The sequence below is a fragment of the Mustela erminea genome, chromosome 14 (assembly GCF_009829155.1).
Source record: "Mustela erminea isolate mMusErm1 chromosome 14, mMusErm1.Pri, whole genome shotgun sequence".
In the NCBI taxonomy this organism is placed as follows: Eukaryota; Metazoa; Chordata; class Mammalia; order Carnivora; family Mustelidae; genus Mustela; species Mustela erminea.
The window spans coordinates 46,850,251-46,872,295 of NC_045627.1; the positions used below are offsets into that span (position 1 = coordinate 46,850,251).

The 22,045-nt window shown below is 39.3% G+C and overlaps 1 protein-coding gene across 10 annotated transcripts in view; it reads left to right on the forward strand.

Moving 5' to 3' along the window:
- NRG3 (neuregulin 3) overlaps window positions 1-22,045 on the forward strand; it is a 1,051,311-nt gene that overhangs the window by 793,977 nt on the left and 235,289 nt on the right. For all 10 annotated transcript variants that reach the window (XM_032312183.1, XM_032312181.1, XM_032312184.1 and 7 more), the window contains exon 3: window positions 9,049-9,122. In XM_032312183.1, coding sequence (XP_032168074.1) covers window positions 9,049-9,122 — 74 coding nt within the window. The remainder of the gene's footprint in view (window positions 1-9,048; window positions 9,123-22,045) is intronic.

Consider the following 22,045-nt stretch of genomic DNA (forward strand, 5'->3'; position numbering starts at 1 on the left):
TTCTTTTCACTCATCCTTATCAAGCTGTGTACTGCTTTGCTGCAGGGAATCACCCACACTGCACAGGTAGGGAACAAGGCTGGCCTCTTTGATCTCTTGTTGATAACATACTCTCTCATTGTTTCCTTCTGAGAACTGCGAATTCCAGAAAGGACCTCACAATCCTCCAGAAGAGGGTCTTCTTGTGTTTTATCTTGGATTTTTAGATTATCACTGCTTTATGTTAAGTATCTATGCTCACTGTTTTTCAATTGCTATAGCATGTGTATTAAATTTATACCTAGGAAAGTGAAATGCAGAATGAGGTAGTAGAATGCCCTCTTTCTTCCTGTAGTCTTCCCTTTGGGCTGCTGGGCAGCATACTCCTACTGTTAATTCAGAATTTATGTAAGGTAGTAGCTAGTGATCCCCACAATCAAGTCACAAATCTGCACCTAACATTTATAAACAATGTTGCTTCATTTGTTCTTCATCACATGCTTGACATATCTTTTCAATACTTTATCTAAGAGCTAGCTATTGAAAATTATATTTTCCCCTTCCAGACTCTGTGAGCTCATTATGTCCCTGTGTGGTTGATAGAAGTATATATGATGTGCACAGGCTTCTTGTCCTTAAAGCAAGAGATTGCTGAATTTATCACAACAGGATATAGTTATAGCAAAATTATTATACACTAACTTTAATCTAGGTGTTCTTTCTGATGATTCTTCTATTATTATTCATTTTTTTTTACCCTCATACACTTATGATTGCCAGATCTAGAGAATAAAAATATAGGACACTCAGTTAAATTTGAAGTTTGTGTAAAGAATGAATACATTCTTAGGATGAGTGTGTCCCAAATATTGCATATGTGACAAACTTACATAAAACACTGTTGTTTATCAAAATTCAAGAAGAGAAAGAGAGAGTGAGGCATCAGTTCTTTCTCTCCACTGTGTAAGGACTCCCTGAGAAGGTGACCATCTGCAACCCAGTGAGAGAGCCTTCAGCAAATACAAACCTTGGCGCACCTTGAATTCTCTTAGAATTCTGCATTCCAGACTGCGAGAAAATAATTTTCTGTTTTTGAAGCCACCTAGTCTGCAATACTTTATTATGGCAGCCCCAAGCCAACTGATAGCAACATTAAAATGTTTTACTCTGGCTTACTTTTCTATTTCTTGCTGAACTGTGAGAGGGCAAAGATGGTCATCACCTTTCTTCCATTGACTGACTAGTCTGGACATGTGAGCTTTTCTAATTCCAAGCAAGTGCAGACAAGTGAAGAAATCTGCTGATGTTGGACCTTAAGCATCAGAGAAAGTCTGTGATTGGCTAACTTCTCAATCTTATAACATTGCAAGTGAAAATAATAAAGAGGAATCATGGGGAGTGGAAGTGACAATAAATCTTTGTCCACTCTTGGCTGGGAAATATCAAGGGCAGTCATGGGAATTTTCAAATAACTGGGGAAGTGAAGGAAGAGAGACTGATTCTCTGCTGACTTTTATGTCAGAACCTATATCGTCTGCCTAAATTTTCTGATTAGACATATTTTCAAGGAATTGGGGTAACATGTGTCTGTGCCTGCATGTCTGAGTGTGTGCACATGGGCACAAAGCAGGCACTGAATTAGGACAGAGATAAGCACCTGAGACCTTAGAGAGGTCAGTCACAGACCTCTGTCACACTTCTGTGCGGCAGACTTGGAGGTCATCTTACATGCAAAGGATGAGCCTTTTCCACCATAACAGGCTACCGCCTTTGAAACTAGAATCCCACATTTGCCAAAACAGATTTTGTATGTGCTAGGAAATTAGTAATAAAGCATTTTCTCAGTCAGTTTGAATTGATGAAGCAAAACTCCATCTACCCTCCCCCTGTCCTTATTACCCACAAATCCTTTTGTTCTTGAGAAGGGCAATTAATATTTCAATACCTCCAATGTAGCCATGAAATACAGAGTCTTTCTGCAAGAATGCCAATATATGATGCTTTTATTTGCCTTCTTGGCTAAAAAGAGATTGTGGTTTATTTTTAGATGCAGTAAAAGAAAAGCTAAGTTAGAATGATCTTCTTCAGGCCACATAGCTGCTTTGGATAATATTGCTATACACCCGAACCTGGGTAGCACCCTCATTCTGTGGTATGTGTTTTAATTTTGTCAGTGAGGTCGTAAGCCTCAGGTGAAGCTCTAGACCAAATAGGGGCAGAAATCTCTACAAGGGCAAAAACATTAATTTAGAATGAGCTGCTCAGCCACCGATTGTCCAGAAATGAATTGCCATATATGGGATTAAAGTTACTTGAAATGAGTTGCTGTCTGTCCAACAGTGATGTGGCCAGTGGAGTGTCTGGGCGGCTGCTGAGTACAAGTCCTTGAGACTCTACATATGGTTGACAAGAACTTGCATTTGCGTAAGCACATACTTGTTATCTATTTTTTAACTTCTCAGACTTGCAGTCATTCTTTCCGTTTCTGTCTTTAGGGCCCAAATATTAACAGAATGCAGCACGCCTCCTGGTTTTGAGCAGATGCTCTCAGATTCACTTCTGAAATCATAGCAGTCTTATGATGAAATAATTGGCCTCCATCTACTTTTGAATTCAAACTTTGCTAAAGGGAAATTTTCAAAAATAAATCCCTATACTTTCTTAAGATTGCAGATACGACTTCATTAACAAGAAACCTCAGACTTGTAAGATGAATGACATTATAAGCAACAGTTGCCTCAGCCATGGAATTTGTGATATTTTTGAAAGCTATCGATAACACACAAGAGAGTTTTCTTGAGTTTGAAGGCGGTTTGCAGTTTAAAATAATGCAATTCCAAATTCTCCCAGTTACAGTTGAAATGATTTTGGAAAGGTTGTATCTACAGCCAATCTGCAGGTAATTTTAATTCCAATTGGTTAACTTAAAGATCTTGCTGTCTTAATTAGTGTTCTTTTTAAATAAGACTACTTAATTAAATTTTAAAGTCAGCTAAAGAAAGCTTACACTAATCGGTTTCACAGTATTCTCCATAGCCAGACCTAGATCTCAGCTTCAGCAGTGAGTGGCAGGGAAGGCAATGTGCTCTAATACCATTAATAATGCGAGGCTGCAGACCCTTAGCTAGACAAGCTGCTGGTCCATCCAACACCTATTTGCATTCAGATGGAGAGTTGGTAGGGAATTTTGTCTCCTATACTCCTGATCTCTTCAGTGCTGGGCAGTTTAATTGCCCTGCTGGACTCTATTCTCTGTGTTTTTGTTTGTCTTGGTTTTGGTTTTGATTTTTAACTGAGGAATGAAATCATGAATTAGTCTGAAATCAAGAGATGCCATTATCATTCTTTAATAGTAGTGCCCCCGAGGAGTCTTCCCATCCATAGTGGGTGATTACCTTTCATTCATTCTTTCATTCATTCATTTATTCATTAAAGAAAAAAAGCCAAAAACTTCATTTTAATTTATTTATCTGAGAGAGAGAAGAGCGCCAGTAGGGGAAGAGCAGAGTGAGAGAGACAAGCAGACTCTGTGCAGAGCAGGGAGCCTGACAGTAGAGCTGAATCCCACGACCCTGAGATCATGACCTGAGCCTAAATCAATAGTCTGATGCTTAACTGACTTAACATGAACCTCAGGAAGTTTGCCTTGAAATCTGTGACTAGTTTCTGTGACATAGTTTGCTTAAGAACATTTTGAGATTGGATAATCTCAAAATCTAGGTCTTTAATTCTTACTGTTAATCACGGCTTCAATTCTTGGTATTTGACCCATATTTTCAAATACCTACCTTCGGAAAGGTAGCTGAGCATATAATGACTTCTGGATTGTTTCTTCATGAAGAATGGAAATTCCTCATACGTTCCCATGAAGAATGTCAGTAACTGCAAGAGATCAAGTGAGGACTTTAAAGTCATCCCCAGTTGAGTTTGCCTCTAGTTCAAGTACGTATTGGATGTGAGATGTGGGGAATCAGATTGTTAACCTTTGGACTGTTTCCCCACTTAAAGAGCTGTGATGATGATTTCAAATTCAAAGAATATATATTTTTTAAAATCTAACATTTATTGAGTGCTTACCATGAACCACAGGCATTATATGATTAATTCTTAATAATAATCTAGGTGAGAGCTACTATTTTTACTTCCATTTTACAGATGAAGGGATGGAGGCCCAGAAACCTAAATAGCCAGCGCAACGGCAGATCCTGGATTTAAAAATCAGGCAGTGCTCCAAACTAGCCTGCCTCCAAAATGTAAAGTTTAAATGCCTGATGATCTTTCTGGTTCCCCCAACCAAGGTCTGACATTGAGGCTAAAGAGAATTGGCAGGAGATAGAGAAGAATACCTGGAGGGGTTGTTCTTTTTTCAAATCAGTCTTTAATAGGCTCCTTAAAATCGGCGGACTTGTGTATCACTGACAAAATGTCTACTTCCCTGTAACATCAAAGAGTAACTGTCATTTTTTTATGAGTAGAAGTTGATACAGCAGGAAACAACCCACACAGTTTGCCACCTTTTCTCTTGTGAAGTTAATTGATTTCTGCTAGTTCAAATTTTATGTCTAAAATCAAGCTTCCAATAAGAAACCATGTCTACTTTCTCTAAAGTGACTTGCAGAGACCAGGCGCTACACAGGGATTGAAGCAAATATTTGAACCTGGGTCTATCCTGCATACTTTTTTCTCTATAAATAATGTCAAATGCATCTTTGCAACTATGGCAGGTATAAAGCCTGTAGCCATAACAATGGCCAAAATGCATGTGTAGAATATCAGCAATGTGTACTTGTTCATTTTTCTCTTTCCTGGTATCACTTGTGTTTTATATGGTTTGAAACTGAAAAACAGGGATGTTAAATGATTTGCATCAAGTGCATCTATGCAAATACTAAGCAGGGCAATAAGACTATAAGCTCCACACTGTGAATCATTATGATATACAAGGGAAGACATGTGCTTCGAGACCATGTATTGGCCAGGCCATCCGTGGGTATAATCAATACCCTGAAAATGAGGACAGAGTAGAAATGGAGAATAGCGCAGTGAAGCGATGATGACACCTTCCGTTAATGAGTCAATGCCCAGGAAATCAATACAGGAGGACGAAGGCTAGTACAATTCCCTCTGTGGAACAGTTTTTGGATTGTTTTAGCATAATTTTGTTTTGTTTTTCTAACAAAAGGAAGAGAGACAATGCGAGAACAGTCTGGGAACGCAGGGAGGCTGTTGGGTCACAAGTGAGAGTTCTTTAATTTTCACTCAAAATCACTAAGATGATGAGCACTGATGTAGTTGTTATTCGAGAAATGGGTTCAAAGAAATCAGCTGGCATAGAGTATTGTAAGAGAGGAGAGGGAAATGGTCTCTGAAGATAGTGGTGGGATTTCTGTGGGGACATGAGCAAGCGATCGACCATGGTACAAGTAGCTTCCTTTGGGTGTTCCACGTCCGGTGTGTCGACCACTTCTTCTTTGCCACACCAGACAAAGCAAGCGTGGAAATCCAGCTGACAATCATGCATGTCGTCTGTTTTCATCTTTGCCAGGACTGTTCTCTTCTTTTTCACCCAAGGATAGCTTTTTAAACTTTTCACTAAAACTGGGCTTTTTCTCTGGTATAATATAGAAGGGGAAAGATGAATAGAAGGGAAAGCTTGTTATTTTAGATAGAGCTGAACAACTGAGATGGGGAGGCGGGGACCAAACTGGAAGGATATAAAAAATAAAAAAAGAGATGGCCGCATTTGGAAGTATGGGCCCTGTCCCTGTAGATAGTCAGGACTCTCGTTTGTGATTCAGACCTGAGGCTCACCAGCAGAGAGATACTGGGCTCCGTCTCCAAGCTCTTCCCTCTGCTTCATTGCCAGCCTGAGCTCTCTTATCCGTGGTTACCCTAACAGAGTCTCCCTTTAACCTCTTACCGGCCCTACCTTGCTTTGACCCTGTCTCTTCACCTATGCCCTTCCCTACTGCCTTTTAAATTTGGAAATAAGGCAAACAACGTGATCTAGAACTTACTGGTTTCAGAAGTAACAGCTCCTTCACCACAGAGGAGATGAATACAGAATTTAAGACTAATTTTTTTTTCCCCCCAAGGTAAAATGCCTTAGCTCTTGCAAACTGAGTGTATGCTATGGTTCTTTCACTGTTGATAATAATTCTCCATTTTCTTTATGTAACTATTTGTCATCCTTAGCTGTATTTCCTGAGCCTGCTCCCTTCTCCTACACCATTCAGCTGTAGAATCAAAACTTACCTGGAAAATCACCAGGAAATATTGGGATTTTTAATACTATCACTGTGATAACGATGTTTCTAAGGGATGACGAAATTCATGGAACCAGGGACTGGGTGAATTGAGTGGAGATTTGAAAGCAATGCAGAATAGGAAAAGACTTCGAATATTAACCGAGTAAAATGAAGATTTATGCTTTTTAAAAAACATTTATCATTAGATTACACACGCATTTTTAAAATTTTATAAATCCCGTCGTGCTTAGATGAACAAAGACCTTTTCAGTATATGAATTTCTGTTTTGCTTATACCTGTATCCTTCAAAAATCAAACATCTTAAAAAATGAACAAAACACTCTCAAAATCCTCCCAAAACTAACCAAAACCAAAACAAACATACAATGATATTTCTCCAAGAAGTGCTTGTTACACTGTCAGAAATCCCGCACACTCCATCAGTGCAATAGATGTACATCTTGACTTATTTTTTTTGCTTTGCTTTATGTCTTTAATATCATCATGAATTCATTCTGGTGCATTGGTATTACCTGCTGGCCTATTTGGTCTTCACATTTGGATGGGTCTGAACTTACCAAGGTGACGTGTGTGATTTTTAAATGGAAATTTTAATGCGTCATTCTTAAAACCCAGCAACCAATTAGCAGAGACACTGTCTCCTTAACAAAGAAGCAGGTTCTGTAACCAGTCCCACACCCTTTGGCAGGTTTCCTAGCCTGGCTTGGGCTCCTCCAGCATCATCTTTGACTATCCGCTGCATACAGGGATGAAGGCAGCATCAAAGGCCCTTGCTGCACTGTTTTCCAGAAACCCCATGAGGCCCAAGCACTTCAAAGTGGGCTCACACCCACAAAAAATCAGTTAAAACCTAGAAAATGTCAAACATCTTTTCATAGTTTCCTTTCCACACACAAATGGAATAATGCATTGTAAGTAATGAAGATCCCCTTAAAAAGCAAAGCAAAACAAAACAAAACAAAAAAGCACTTTCTCTTAAAAAGCAACCATCTCCCTAGGATACCATTTTCATATTAAATGAAGATGCAGAAAGTAAAAGAGTAAAGTGTGCTTCCCAACTCCCACATATATTGGAAATAAAACCTCCAAAAAATGTGAATGCGCCACCATAGCAATCACCCAACTCATAAGTCATCGTTTGTGGGGAAATGAAGATTAAGGCACTATGGTTCTGGTAATTCTGAAAAAGCACATGAACAGCAGTAGGACAGTTTTGGAGGGCAGGAATTTATTTTTTCATCATAAATGTGCTTCGGTCCTAAGTATCTTCTGACTTCTCCCGTTACAGACCGAGTGACATGCCTGCTTTACTTCAAGTGCAATAAATGGATACAAAAAGTTATGAAAATATGTGGCAGCTCCAACAAATTCTTTCAGCAGCCTGTTGGGTGTCTGGGGTATCCATATATCAGATGTCTTTGTTCTTAGTCTACAAGGAAAATTGCCAAGCACGGTCCAGAGCGCCAGGCTTAAGGAGGTGCTGAAGAGAGCCTGCCTGATTACCTAACTTCCAATTTGGCTCACAATGAAAGAGAGTAAAATTAACGTCCATGCCCTTCGGTTGCTGCTCCCACTGCAACAGACCTTATCTAATACTTTATTACACCCCCCAAACAAAGCCTATTCTAAAGAAAGGATTCACAGCTCCGGTCTCTGACAGAACGGTCTCTTTGAATTCTTTTGTCAATTTCATAGATTTCTAACAACCAGGGGATTGTTTTTTAAATCTGATTTTTATGCCAGCAGCACAATTTCCTCCTGTGTAAGTAGGACAGATTCATCCCACAAAACAACAATGGATGCTTCCCTGCCTAACTTGAGCATGACAGATTACGCTTCCAGCCGACCACTAAATGCCACCTCCCCACTCAGAGAGGCAGGCGTGGGGGCATCGGCTGCATTTGTGCCTTGAACTGCCAGCTGATGAGCCAATGCTGTCAGAGTTGGCCAACCAGCCCTGATGGAGCGAGCTGTGTGAAGACTCGACAGAGGACTGGCAGGGCAGCGGTGACATGCCTCAGTGCGGGCGCTTCCAGGCATTTTCCTGGCCTCCACATTGCACCCGCCTCAGGAAAGTTGCGTTGTTGAATGCCTGCCAGAGAGCAGGCACTTTGCACATGTTTGTGAATATGAAAGAGAAAAATGAGGAGGGAAAGATAACGAGTTTAGAGGGAAAGCACAGAGACCTTGCATGTAGACACAGATGCCTCTCAGATCTTAGCAGATCTAAAATAAATGCTGTTATTCCTGGCCAAGCAGTTGGGCAATGCTGACTTGAAGAATAGCTACATTAAAAAAAAAAAAAAAAGTGAAATCAGCAAATGAGCAAACTAATAAAACAGGAGGAAGATAAACAATAGCCAAAATCTGATAAGATTTGATCACTTGTATCAGAAAATGATTTTTTTATTAGCAATATGGCCCTTAAAATATGCTTCCAAAAGGGCATTTGCAGCCTTTTAGGGACTAGCACATTGCATAAAGAAAAGACCTGCATATACCTGCATTCAGAATTATGATCTGAAGATGACTATTACTCACGTTGCTATGAGGGCCATCTTACAATGCTATTCAATTTTCTCATTAGGTATTCCATCTAAAACTATAAAAAAGCAAAGCCATGCTGGGTTTTTCCGCACATCAACAGACTAAAATCCGTCTGTCGGTGTTAGAAGCTTGAATCAAACAATACAAAAGCATGAATGTACTGTTCTCACATTTGTGTAATTGATGGCTCTTTTGCTTGTTGAAATCTTTCACGACCACATGCGTATGTTTGTCATTTATCCCTTTTCTCAGGTGCAAGGAAGGCTACCAAGGAGTCCGTTGTGATCAATTTCTGCCGAAAACTGACTCCATCTTATCGGATCCAAGTAGGTCAAGCATTTTTCTTCTTTCTCTAACGCAGTATGTAGGCAGCACTTACTCTGGGCAACGGTTGTTAGCTCAGTGGAAGGCTGTAGTTCGGTCGTTTGTCTCTGAGTGATGCCAAGGGTGGAAGCTGGGGGCAGGCGTGAACGTGCAGGGCTCTCGCTCGGAGCTAACTCGGTCTATGTCTGGGTCTGGTCTTCTCTCGAGTTGGGACCTGGTGTTCAGATTTAGTTCCGTCACTGATCTACACTGAGAACTCCAGCAAACACTCCTCCCTTAGCTTTCAGACAGACTCCCACCACCACCCATTGTGAAAGTAGGGAAACAGAAACAAAACAGAGCTCATTATGTTATTGACTTAACAGAATGTTATAGAAACTACCGTCTCATATTGGGTCTTACCCTTTGCTTGGAACTGCGTTAGTATTAAATCTATTAACTTTTACCGTACCTACTAAATTAAGAAAATAGGAATCTGAAATTACATAAGTTTTCAAACTGTAAAAACCCCATTTTTAGCAACATTGTTTGCATATCACTGGTTCCAGGACTGTTGGAAATTTTTTTTTTATTCATAAAAGAAAACAATTTGCCACTAAGAAATATTGCTAGTCCTTAGTTTTTTGTTTCTATATGAAGTAAAAGTAACTTTTGGTACCAATCTGACCACTTCCAGTCAGATGTAAATTTTTTTTATTTGTAAATAATCTTTTGCTCTTTCAATGACCATTACAATTGAATCACCACTGTGGAAAGGAGATTTTTTTTTTAAGATTTTATTTATTTAGTTGACAGACAGAGATCATAAGCAGGCAGAGAGGCAAGCAGAGAGAGAGGGGAGGAAGCAGGCTCCCTGCTGAGCAGAGAGCCCGATGCGGGGGCCCAATCCCAGGACCCTGGGATCATGACCTGAGCTGAAGGCAGAGGCTTTAACCCCTGAGCCACTCAGGCGCCCCAAAAAGGAGATTTTTATCCAATCAGCAGTTTAGGGAGGATCATGATGGGCACTTCCAAATCACAAAGGCAATGTTATGGTTTTCTAAATACCACACATGCATAAGACAGACTTCAACAAAATATTGTATATTGACAACAGACAGAAATTATCCTGTTGTGAGGGAGCACACCGCTGTGTAATGAACACGTCCAACCATCTTTCAACATCTTCTCAAAATGCATATTTTCTCCTTTCCCCACCCCCGAACACAGGTGCCGAATTTCTACCTGCATTGCCTTAGGAAATACAAAGTTGTTTTTTTTTTTTTTTTTAAAGGAAAAGTTTTGTTTAATTTCATTTAATTGTGTTTTATCTTGGCAAGACAAGCTACGATATAATCTTAACTACTCCTTTCCTTCCAAATGTAACTCTCCTTGAGGAAAGTGAAGGTTTCCTAAAATTTAACAAGCAAGCTAGTCATGGATTAGCTCCTTCTCTGAAATGTGAGGCATTGGTGTCTAGGAATTACCCTAGGAGCAGACAGTTACCAGAATGTGTTAAATTTGTTTCATCTTGCGATTTTGCCTCTTGCTAAGCAGATATCTCAAATGTATGCTTGTGGTTGAGACATGGATTTGGAATATTACAAAGCCCATGGGAGCATGGGCTTGTTAATTTCTTTCCTCTTGTTTCTTCTTCTTCTTCTTTTTTTTTTTTTAATTTTGGCTGATGTACCTAGTTCCTCCTCTATTTACCCCATTTCTTTCTTTCTTTTCTATTTCCCTCTGTTCTCCTCTTTCCTTCATTATTTCTTCCCTTTCGTCTTCTTCCTTCCCTCCCTCCTCTTCTTGCCCCCTCTTTCCTTCCTCTTTCTTTGTTCACTTCCTCCTTCTTTCTTCCTTTTCCTTGTCATTTATAGCCATAGAATAGCTACCAAAAGGATAGAGGGCAAGGTACGGGGGCAGGGCTTGCATATGATACAAAATAGGTAAAATAATCTCTCTTTAGACAATCTAATCAAACCCTTGCCATCCACTTAGATATCATAGTCCATCTCTGCAAAATTGAGGATGAGGCCCACCATTAATTAGGACTGTGCTCCTCAAAGAAAACTGACCTCATAATCACAGTCACTAGCCCGAAAACCTAGATCTTCTATGCATAAAAAATATTTATTGCAGTAATATTTCTGATGGTGAAAAAATGGACACACACTGAAAACCAACAGCAAAATTATGTTTAAGTAAAATATCATATGGCATATTACAATATTCTATTGAATCACCATTAAAATGATGGGGTGCCAATAAAATGGTAGAGGTGCCAGGGTGGCTCAGTTGTTAAGTCTCTGCCTTCAGCTCAGGTCATGACCCCAGGGTCCTGGGATTGAGCCTGGTATCAGGCTCCCTGCTTAGCAAGAAGCCTGCTTCTCTCTCTCCCTGATTGCGTTCCTTCTCTTGCTGTCTCTCCCTCTCTGTCAAATAAACAAATAAATCTTAAAAAAAATATATATATTGTAGGAAATATTTCTATTGGGTGAAACAGCAACATAGAAAGGTATTTTCATATAAAATTGCAGTAGGAACATCCCTTGGTCCAATGGTAGAAAAAAATAAAACATATCCTGAGATGCTGAAAGGGAATTTTCAGTGTTTGGATTGTGGAAGTATATGGATTTTTCCCCTGTTTCCTATAAAATGGCATAAGATTATGTGAGTGAGAGCTCCAGAAAGCCTTGAAATAAAAACTAAAAAATAAAGCACTGAGAAATCGAATGGATGAGTCCCAGAGATGGGGTTCAAATGGAAAAAGCAGGGATGCCTGGGTGGCTCAGTTGCTTAAGCATCTGCCTTCGGCTCAGGTCATGATCCCGGGATTCTGAGATGGAGCCCCGAGACCCTGCTCAGTAGGGAGCCTGCTTCTCCCTCTCCCTCTGCTGCTCCCCCTGCTTGTGCTCTCACTCTCTCTTTCTGTCAAATAATAAATAAATAAAACTTTAAAAAATAATAAATTAAAATAAATGAGGAAAGCATAATAGCAACATTTATGCATGCATAACTCCATTTATTTATGCACAGGTGTTTTCTGAGCATCCACCCAGGTCGGATCCTGTTAATACAAAGATACCCACAGAGTTTAGGCTCTGAGGCCCTCACCATCTAGGGAGGGAGAAAAACACATGGACACATAAACTTGGGCATGATTCTGATGGAAGCCCTTACTCACCCGGGCAGATGCACTTGCCCCCTGAGTCTCAGGCCTTTCACCCAGAGAATGGCAATAATAATTGCTGTAGACACCTATCACCCAGACTGATGGGTAGTCAGTTACAGATGAACATTCGCCCACCGCCTTGACTCAACAGTATAATCACACTAATATGTGTTTAGAGCCCACGTGTGCCCGGCACTGTGCCAAGAGGCCTCACTTGGATTATCTCATTAGACCCTCACAGTCACATTCTGGCAGAATTACTGGCAACTGCTCCCGTTTTATAGATGAGGAAATTAGGCCTCAGAGATGTTAAATAAACTCGCTCAAGGTCACGCAGCAGTTAAGGCTGGAGTCTAACTTCTGATCCAAATGACTCCAGGATCTGAGCCTTGGATGGCTGGGCTCTTCCCTTTCCCCCTCGGCCCCTCCTCCCTCCCCTTATTTCCGCTATGACATTTATCACTCTCAATTTCATTGACTAAAACTCAATGACCTGCAGCAAACATTATTCTAAGGAACAATATTTGCACAATTTTCATATCTTAATGCAGCAACTTGAGCTTCCATTGAGATTTAAATCCCTAATGAAATTTTCTTGTCAAAATTCTTGCTGAAGGATCGTTTAATTTGCTGCACAGGATATCCTCGAATGACTCTGTGCTCAGGAAATAAGCTTCCTTCCAGCACCCTCCCTCTATTTCCTCCTCTCTCCCCTTTCTTCTCTCCCTTCTTCCTTCTTCTCTCCCCATTTGCCGAATGCCTGCTCTAGTTTAGTGAAATCGCAGTTAACAGTGTGTTAGAAGCCTCTGCTGTTCTCTTCTCCCTCAAGCAAGGCAGAGTTGTTCTGAAATGTGCATCTCTCCGATTAATTTTAAAAAATAAATAAACCTTTGGGTTTATTTATTACATGCCTTTGGGGAGATAATGCCAGGATGTCACCGTGAGAAGGCTCAGTGGTTGCTATGACCAGTGTCTATCCCATGGTCTCAGCGTGGATCCTCAGACCTACTATTCCAAAAACTCATTTTTTACCCCCAAAGAACCTGTGGTTAACCCCACTCTGGAAGAACTCTATATACACATGAATTAAACTTATAAAGTGCCTTGATGTCAGGTTTTGAAAAAATACCTTTTGCACATAACTGTCAGGTGTATCGAACCTTCACATGGGGTCAGTGCACAGAAGCCACAGTCTGATCACAAGGATGAATGGTAAGCATGGGTTCAGAAGGAGGGTGGTAAGAGGAACAGACTTAGGTCAGAATCCGGAGGACATGACCGTCTGTGGAGGAGCCAGTACCAGCCTACGTAGCATACAATACTAGCATGTATTTGTACCCTGCCTCTCCCTGCTGCTAGCCAGCACTGCCCATGGATAGCAGCAAGCAACTTCCAGGAAGCCCCACAGTCTTCTAGACAATTTATAATTTAATTTCTTCAGAGCCAGTCTCCTTTTCTGTAACACAGGATCAACCTATAGAATCCTGCCCGGTTTTCTCTTCCTCACCACCTGCACCTAGCCAGATCAGGTACCATCTTCAGCCTTGAAGCAGAACCAGATGGTACTGAAGAATCATAAGCTGGTCAAGGATTCAGGCAGACATTTTCCTGGGTCTCCTTTCTCAGGAGCACATGCCAACCTGAGTTATCATCAAAATGTTCATGTCATCACTGGCCAGGGGCAGCCTGAAAGTAGTTCCAGAGAATGGATTCAGAATGGAATCAAAGAATGATGGGGGGTGGAGAAGATGCCCATCCATGGTGAGGGTCCCATGGGACACCCATGCCTGGCTGCAGGTGACAAGTCTGCAAAGTCATCTAGTCTCTACCAAGGGAGGATAGAAGAGAACTTCTGGGTCCAGTCTATATGAACTGTTCAAAGAAAAATTTCCATGATTTACAGATCTAATAAAAATTCAGCAGATCTTGAATGGCAACATCCAATCTAGCGGATAAAAAAGATCTCTAAAGAGCAGTAGAAGGTGAGCAGTTTTTATAGACCAAAGTGAGTAGGAATAAGGAAGTTATACTGGGTGTTTGCTGATGTGTTAAAGCAGGGTCACTTACCTTATACAAAGCAAAGAGAAATCTTAGAGCCCAGCCAGGTAACTTGTGCTGAGCACGTAAGCATAGATTGCTTGACCTTGGCCTTCCTTTTCTGGGACAACACAGCATGGAAGCTTAGCTAAATTTTGGTTGGCTGATGTGGGGCTTAGCATAAGCAATTCCATGTTAAGCCTAATCTGGTTATTACCGTAGTGATTTATATTCACACTTTTATTTCTTCAGATCTTAGAAACCACGCTCTGCTCTTACAGTGCCCTCTGAGATGCCAGGAGCCTGGTCTGGCCATTCATAGTTCAGAGGAAGCCTAGCAGCAAAAATGGTGTGAGTTTAAACTTCCCAGCATTCCAGATAGGGTTTATGTGACCCCAACTTCCCAGGAATAATCACTACGGGAACCCAAAAAATAAATTGCAAGAGATGTGGTTCTAGCATGTGGTTCCTAGAGGGAGTGCTGGCAGTGAGCCAGTCCAAACAGCCCAATTTGTAGTGGTTTGCAGGGACAGCAAATTCATCAGGTTGGAGCACAGTAGGTCTCCTTCCCTATGTACTAGGAAGCCCACTGGGTCATCACTCACTCAATGCTCAAACCATTCAGCTCAGGGCAGAGTGTTACTCTTTGCTGTGCAGGGCACAGTGAGGAAGAAGGAAACTTGAGAGCCTCCTCAAAGAACCAGTGTGGGGCCCAGGAGCCCAGGCAGGTGTTGGCAAAGCAGCTGCAAGAGGTTTCCTTGAAGAGTATCAATTGGGACTTGCCCAAAGAGACTCATGCTCTGCATTATTGCCTTTCTTGATTTCATGTAGCATATAGAAAAGCTTCCTAGGTGTCGGCAAGTCAATGGAGGAGTGTAACAAAAGGTGCTCTAGATTAGGAATTAAAGGTTCTAATCTTGTGGCCACTTGCTCTTAACAGTATGGCCTTGGGAAAATCACAGTGTAACTGAACCTCAGTGTCTTTATCTATAGAAGGATCCTGGTTAAAAGAAGAAAATGACCCTCAGTACAGAGCAGGCTGTACCTGCAAGTCATTCAGAAGTCAGGTGCATGGCTGAAATAATATATCTTTTTGTTCATTCACTTATTTATTCCCCCAAATAATTAGGCACATATAAAGTACACCATGCTATAGATTCAAACAATAATAATTAAGGATCCTTCCATCAATAAGCCACAGTCCAGTAAAATGCATTTATTGAAATTGAATTGTAGGCTCCAAAGGATGTCATGTCCATAAGAGAGAGAAATGATTTTTCATTAATTCAAAGTCTTACTGATAGCTTGAGATAGGATAAGTTGCCTAATGTTGATGGGTTCTGGTTTTCTTCTTTATAAAATAAGATATTAATAGTCTCTAACACATACAGTTATTGTTGGGATTAAATAAAATAATTCAGGGAAATTTGTGCATGGCACATAGAGAAGGCTCAATAAATGTTATCTATTATTATCATTATGGTTGTATGTTAACTATTATTATTGCCTTTATAACTACAGAGTGTATAAGGCACTGAGACAGCTACTGCCAGGGATTAAAAAGCTTAAGGCATATTACCTGACCTCAAATATTTCCAATTGCATAGAGCCAAGAAAAAAATATAAACAAGTACAACACACACACACACACACACACACACACACACACACACACACACACAAAAGCAAGACAGTTAAGGAAATATCATAAAAATGGGAAGGGGCACCTGGGTGGCTCAGTGGGTTAAAGCCTCTGCCTTCTGCTCAGGTCATGGTCCCAGCATCCTGGGATCAAGCCCCGCATCCGGCTCTCTGCTTAGCAGGAAGCCTGCTTCCTCCTCTCTCTCTGCCTGCCTCTCTACCTACTTGTGATCTCTGTCAAATAAATAAATAAAATCTTTTTTTAAAAATGGGTGGGAAATAAAAGTTCACTTAAAGTGAAGGGGAGAGATTTGGGCTGTTCACAAAGGACTTATCTAGGAGTGAACATTATAATGAGTTTTTCACATGGGGTGCTGTGGCTGCTTACACAGGCTGTACACTGCCTAACTCTGTAAGAATCTTTCAGACTAGAATGAGAAGGACTCTCCATGAAGCTGTGCAGCATGATCGTGGGAAGGAACTTTCCATTAATGAATTGGATGAATAAGAGCTTTCTTGAGGGCACAAAGCATAACCTACCACCACTTCACCCTGTCCTTTAATCAACACTGATGAGAGGGGATGTCTTTCCAGATGGGAATCTGCTCAGAACACTTAAGTCCCCTGCATTACTCTGCCCTCCAGTAGCCGTCAAAATATTGTTAGCAGACTGGATCCATATAAAATGTGTAACTCTTGGGGCTCCTGGGTGGCTCAGTGTGTTAATGCCTCTGCCTTCGGCTCAGGTCATGATCCTAGGGTCCTGGGATCGAGCCCCACATCAGGCTCTCTGCTCAGCAGGGAGCCTGCTTCCTCCTCTCTCTCTGCCGGCCTCTCTGCCTACTTCTGATCTCTGTCTGTCAAATAAATAAGTAAAATCTTTTAAAAAAAAATGTGTAACTCTTGTTACCAACTTCTGGCCTTGAAAGAGAAGTAACAGAATTGTCAGATTTTGACCATGCCTGTGTGAATTTCATGAAGTCTGTCTGTTCTGTCAGATCTATGGCTTTTTCATTCAATTGCTATCATCTTCAAACCTACCCTTTAAATCTGTACAAAATACCTAATGTTTACCAATTAACCATGCAAATGCAACTGTTTCTAGAAGACTAGGAAGATAAATATACTTATAAAAAAGAAAAAAATTCCCAACATCACATCATTCAGAGATAACCACTAATAATCATTTTAGTGCAAAACAGTCCCAACTATTTTATAATTTCCCTTTATAGGAGTCCCAACTATTTTATAATTACCCTGTGGAAATACTGCATGATCAACCAATGCATAGAAGGCAGGTATCTGGAGCCAGAGGGAAACACAGTTGTCCTTTTCTCCCTTAGCTTCTCTGCTCTGCTCTGTCTTCCCAGCTTGCTAATTGCTGCTTTCCCTAACTTAGCCCTGGCTTGCTGAGGGTCTACTGTACCTGGGACAATGGTAGACTGGCCTTAGGCCTGCTCAGGAGCTTCTCAGGCTCGTCTTCAGACAGCCAGCATCCTATTTTCCTTGTGTGTGGTCCACAGCTAGTCTACAGGACCAGCCCATCTGTCGTCCCAACATGCTCTGGCAAGCAAGCCATTCAAATGCCCCTGAGATCAGTCTCTCAGGACCAAGATGGCTTTCTTACCCCTCTTTCGCCCACCCTTTTTATATTTTCAGAGTCAGCAAGGGTGATCAAGTGTTCTGGAATGGCTTTAGATTATTTGATTATTTCCTTTATAAATTCTACACTTAATGATTAATCTCACACTTCATTATCTATTATCCATTATATTGACACTCTAATCAAATCTGAGGTAGGGAGAATTAGTCTAACATCTTGTTACATTATATACTAATTTTCCTTACAAAGTTGGGATCATTTCTATACATATATTGTATTCTGTTTTTTTGTCATTTAGTATATTATGACCTTTTCCCCACAGCATTATATAATCTTATATTTTTCTAAACTATTAATTTAAAGAGTATAATATTATAAGCATTTCATATAAATTATTTACCAGTCTTTTATGCTGGATCATTTAGTGAATTTCCAATTTTTCATGATTACAGTGATTTATAAGCATTATGCATATCTTGTGGTACAGATTATTAAGAATGCATTTCTGGACTTCTAATACACTTTGATAAATTTTCCTCCTGAAAAGTAATATTTATTTCTATTTCCAGGAACACATTAGAAGAAAGTTGATTTTACTTTTTTTCTGTACCAGAACTGAATAGTATTTTTAATTGATAATTTTGCCGGGAAAATTATATCTCACCAATGTTTTAAGCAGAATTTCTTTGAGTACCAGAAAAATTGAATACTTTTTTATTTGTATATTGATCAGTTTCATTTTTACTTCTACGAATTTTTAAATTCTTTGCTTTGCTCACTTTCAAGTCTGGGAATTTTTTTTGTCTTCTTCAAAGGAGTTTGTTATTTTGAAGATAATAAATCATGTACTATCATATACTTTATAATTTTTCTAGACTGCTCTTTGATTTATTACTTTGTTTCTTGACACATATAGAAATTTTGCCTTTTATGGGATCAAATCTATCAGTTACTTTAAAATATAGTTCATATGTTTAATACTTAGACTTCCTTCACCATGAAATGAAATAAATATTTTGCTAATTTAACCCTTAAATATTACTGTCTATAATTTATTATTATCTGTTTGTACATATGGTTATATATAGTCATAATCTGTCTGAAATTTATTTGTGCTTACTTAGAGATTAAAAGTACTATTTTAAAAAGAGAGCTAAGGAATTCTCCTAACAAAATTTATTGAATGATCTGATTCCTGATTGATATAAAAAGTGGTCTTAATCATATACTCCATAATTATAGGTATTTGGGGCTGTTTGTGTTTCTATCTATTCTCTAGGTAGAAATAACACCACAAGGTTATTTAATTTTAAGAAATTTTTAAAAGATTTTATTTATTTATTTGAGAGAAAGAAAGAGAGAGAGAGAGCATGGGGAGGGGCAGAGGAAAAGCAGTTTCACTGCTGAGCAAGGAGCCCAATGTGGGGCTCCATCCCAAGACCCTAGGGTCATGACCTGAGCCAGAGACAGATGCCCCTAATTTTAAGCAATTTATAATGTATTAGACATTTAGTAATGTTATGCCCATACTTTTTATTGTTTTTTAAAAAAAGATAATGGTTTGAGTGATTAAATACAGTTCAGTCATATGCTATATAGAACTTGTTTCACACGATATTTTAGAACATCAAATGTTTTGAAAAACAGCTATTGTTTGAAATTAAATAAAATGTAGAATTCAGAGTAGCATATATGGTGTGAATAGGTGACCATATAATTTATCATCTAACCTACGATACTTAGAGAATGAAGGACAGAGGTATAACTAATACAGTGACCAAAAATATGTGAAGCAGTACTGTATGGTCACCCAAATTTGTAAAATATATGTTTACACTTAATATATGATCTTTTAAAACAATAACTGGAAGGCAACCCACTGCAAAATGTGGTGGGGTTATGCACAATTTTTCTTGCCAGTATTTTTTTTTTTTTTTGGTGTTCTCCTGATTTTCAATAATACATATATTTTAACTTAGTAATTATTAAAAGAATGAAAATAACAACAGACTTTCTTTAATGCTCTCTGTGTGTATGGCACTGTTCTAAGCACTTTACAAATAATCCTATCATAGCCCTGTGAAGTCGATACAAAAGAAGCCCCCATTTTAATGATGAAAAAAAATGAAGCAAAGATAAATAAAATTATTTGCCCAAAGATACACATTTAGCAAGTGGTAGGCCTAGAATTTGAACCTCATAGGTTATACGGTCTAAACAAGAAAAATGAGGAAGCAGATTAAAGTTGACAGCAAAAAAAGTTGATAACAATTCTTTCTTATTGAGTTATAAATATTATAAATATTATGAATCCTCACATCACTCCCCATTCATCTGAGCATCATTATTTTTCTATATGACCTTTCACATATGCTTTTTTGGAATTTGAGGTGTTTTCTGACAGATTGTGTCTGGGTCCCCACACAATCCTGTGGGTCAAAATGAAGGAAGAAGAGCACAGTGCAGTTTTATCTAGTTTTATCTTGCCAACAGCCCCTTTGGTCCCTAGCACAGCAGGGCAGGCTCCAAGCCCGGAGCTTGAGGCAACCCCAGCAAGTCCTGTGATGGTCCTCTCTGTTCATTTTGGTTATTAGGAGTTTGCTACTGCAAAGCGTGTATTCTGCCCACACCGTGACTCCCTGAAGAGAAAAAACGTAACAGGATTTTTGGTGTCTACCTAACAGACACTTACACCTGCAGTTGGTATAAACCAGGAGTTGAGCTGCCCATGGGTTACCTGCTCAGGGAGACCCCCAGCTCAGGATAAGTGCTCAGCTCCCGCCCCATCCCCCACTGCCCTTCCCCCACTCTCCTGATTTGAGAGAGCTTGATAGGGTTCTTATTACTCAGATATACTATCAGAAGTCCATAATTCATGCAATTTTCAGTACAGTTTGATTTTATATACACAATATTTTGCAGTTTATTTCTATATTTGTCATAGTTGACTTATTATTTATGCATGAGAATGACTCCCCCCTCACACACATTTAGACATTAATGTAGCTTTCTCCCGGTAACCATAATGTGTTTGTCATTTTCCCTGAAAATCTATGAGGCGACAATCTTTTGTGAGTATTCCAATGGGCTTTTTATCTGGAAGTTTCCAAATGATATGCTTTTGAGTGAATATAAGGAAGAATTGAAAGAAAAATGATGGAAGCTTTGGCCAAGAATGCCTGAAGAATAACAGCAAAGAAACAATAACCACAAAACAAAATTGGTCCTCACCCAAGGGTGTATGGAGCATCCGGGATTACCTTGCTCGTGTCATTTTGTGCTTTCTCCTTGTACTCCATTTTGGATAAATTTCAATCACATTTATTAACATTACATGTATCCCTAAATAGCTATTACTACTTTCTACAAAACACAGGGAAAACTGTAATGCCTTTCACCTACGTTAATAAACTTCTCTAAACACATCAATTTATTTACATTCTGTGCCCAAGAACTACTAGATTTTGGGAATAAGTAGCGAATTTTCTTTTTTCTGGTATTCTAGATGATGCTGATAGTGGGAAACTGCCAAAGTAGTGCAGTTCCAAACACACACCCACCATCCTCCTTTCCTTGAGAGAGCTTTTTAAGAGAGGATGATAGGACAATTTCACTCTTGTGACTAACATGAAATGGAATGATTTGAGCTATTACCATCTTTATTTCAAATTTGGTAGTACCATCATTCTTGCAGTGTTTATGTAGTTTTTAAAAATTGGACACACAGATTGTAAATAGCCTTTCATAATGTGGGCTACAAAAGTAAGCTCAGAGAAATATAAAAATTGACCGCATTGTTGGCAGAAATCAGAGACAGAGGGTTATGTGTTTTCTTTTAATAGTAGGGCCATTATTTCAAATACCAACAGAGAAGTTCTGTGGAATAAAGACTTCCTATGAGCAGAATATTTGTGATAGTCTCCATCTACACTTTCTCATTTATTAATCACCCTAAATTGTGGTCATTCTATAGTTAGAGAAACTGATTCAGAGAATTTAATTAACCCACCCACATAACTCAATTCTAAGAATTTACATTCAAATCTACTAATTCTACACTTTAGCTTCCAGATGCTTTCCGATAGGGGCTAATAAAATGTTTGTGCTTTTATTTTTAAGCCAGGGAACTGACAATTGAAGATCAAAGTAACAATGTTGTTTTAGAACGGCATTTGCAAGAAGAGTCTTTATTTATCTGATCTAGCCATTGATTGATTGATCTTTCATAAGGGTCTAAGAGCAAGGCATTCTCCATCATTTCTTGAAATGAGAATTTTGATTAAGTATTATGGCTAGCAGTATGATTAAAAATTTAACTTAAAATAGCTGAAGAGGTGGATACATAATTATGACAGCTTGGGGTGCAATGGTTGCATTAAGCAGTACAGTGCAAGGTACATAATCCAGTTCACAACACACTTGATAAAATTGTGAGCAGTTAAAATTAGTTTTTAATGATTCATTTTATTTGAGAATAGATTTTTGAGAATAAA